This window comes from Tupaia chinensis, unplaced genomic scaffold (genome assembly GCF_000334495.1).
Source record: "Tupaia chinensis unplaced genomic scaffold, TupChi_1.0 Scaffold000078_1, whole genome shotgun sequence".
NCBI lineage: Eukaryota > Metazoa > Chordata > Mammalia > Scandentia > Tupaiidae > Tupaia > Tupaia belangeri.
This window is the reverse complement of record NW_006159539.1, coordinates 42,453-42,655: the sequence shown is the minus strand read 5'-3', so window position 1 is coordinate 42,655 and position 203 is coordinate 42,453. Positions and strand designations below refer to the sequence as shown.

Sequence of the window (203 nt, the reverse complement as noted above, 5' to 3'; positions counted from 1 at the left end):
GCCCGCGGCCGGAAGCCACGGATGTCCGCGAAGCACGGGGGGAGCCGTGGGCCAGGGGGCGCGGTGTAAAAGCGCAGGTGGGCATGGCGAGGTAGCTCGTCGGCCGGTGCCAGCTGGAAGGAGCCGGACATGCCGAAGCGGAAGACCAGGGCCCGCGGTGGCTGCGGCGGCAGAGCAACGGGGCGCGCGGCGCCGAGACGGGG

General features: G+C 75.4%; 1 protein-coding gene across 1 annotated transcript in view; it reads right to left on the bottom strand.

Moving 5' to 3' along the window:
• NEIL1 (nei like DNA glycosylase 1) overlaps nt 1–171 on the bottom strand; it is a gene marked incomplete at its 5' end in the record, with an annotated part of 4,652 nt that extends 4,481 nt beyond the window's left edge. Inside the window, 1 exon segment of the mRNA XM_006142682.3 lies at nt 74–171. Coding sequence (XP_006142744.3) covers nt 74–171 — 98 coding nt within the window.
• Between the last annotated feature and the right edge of the window lie 32 nt (nt 172–203).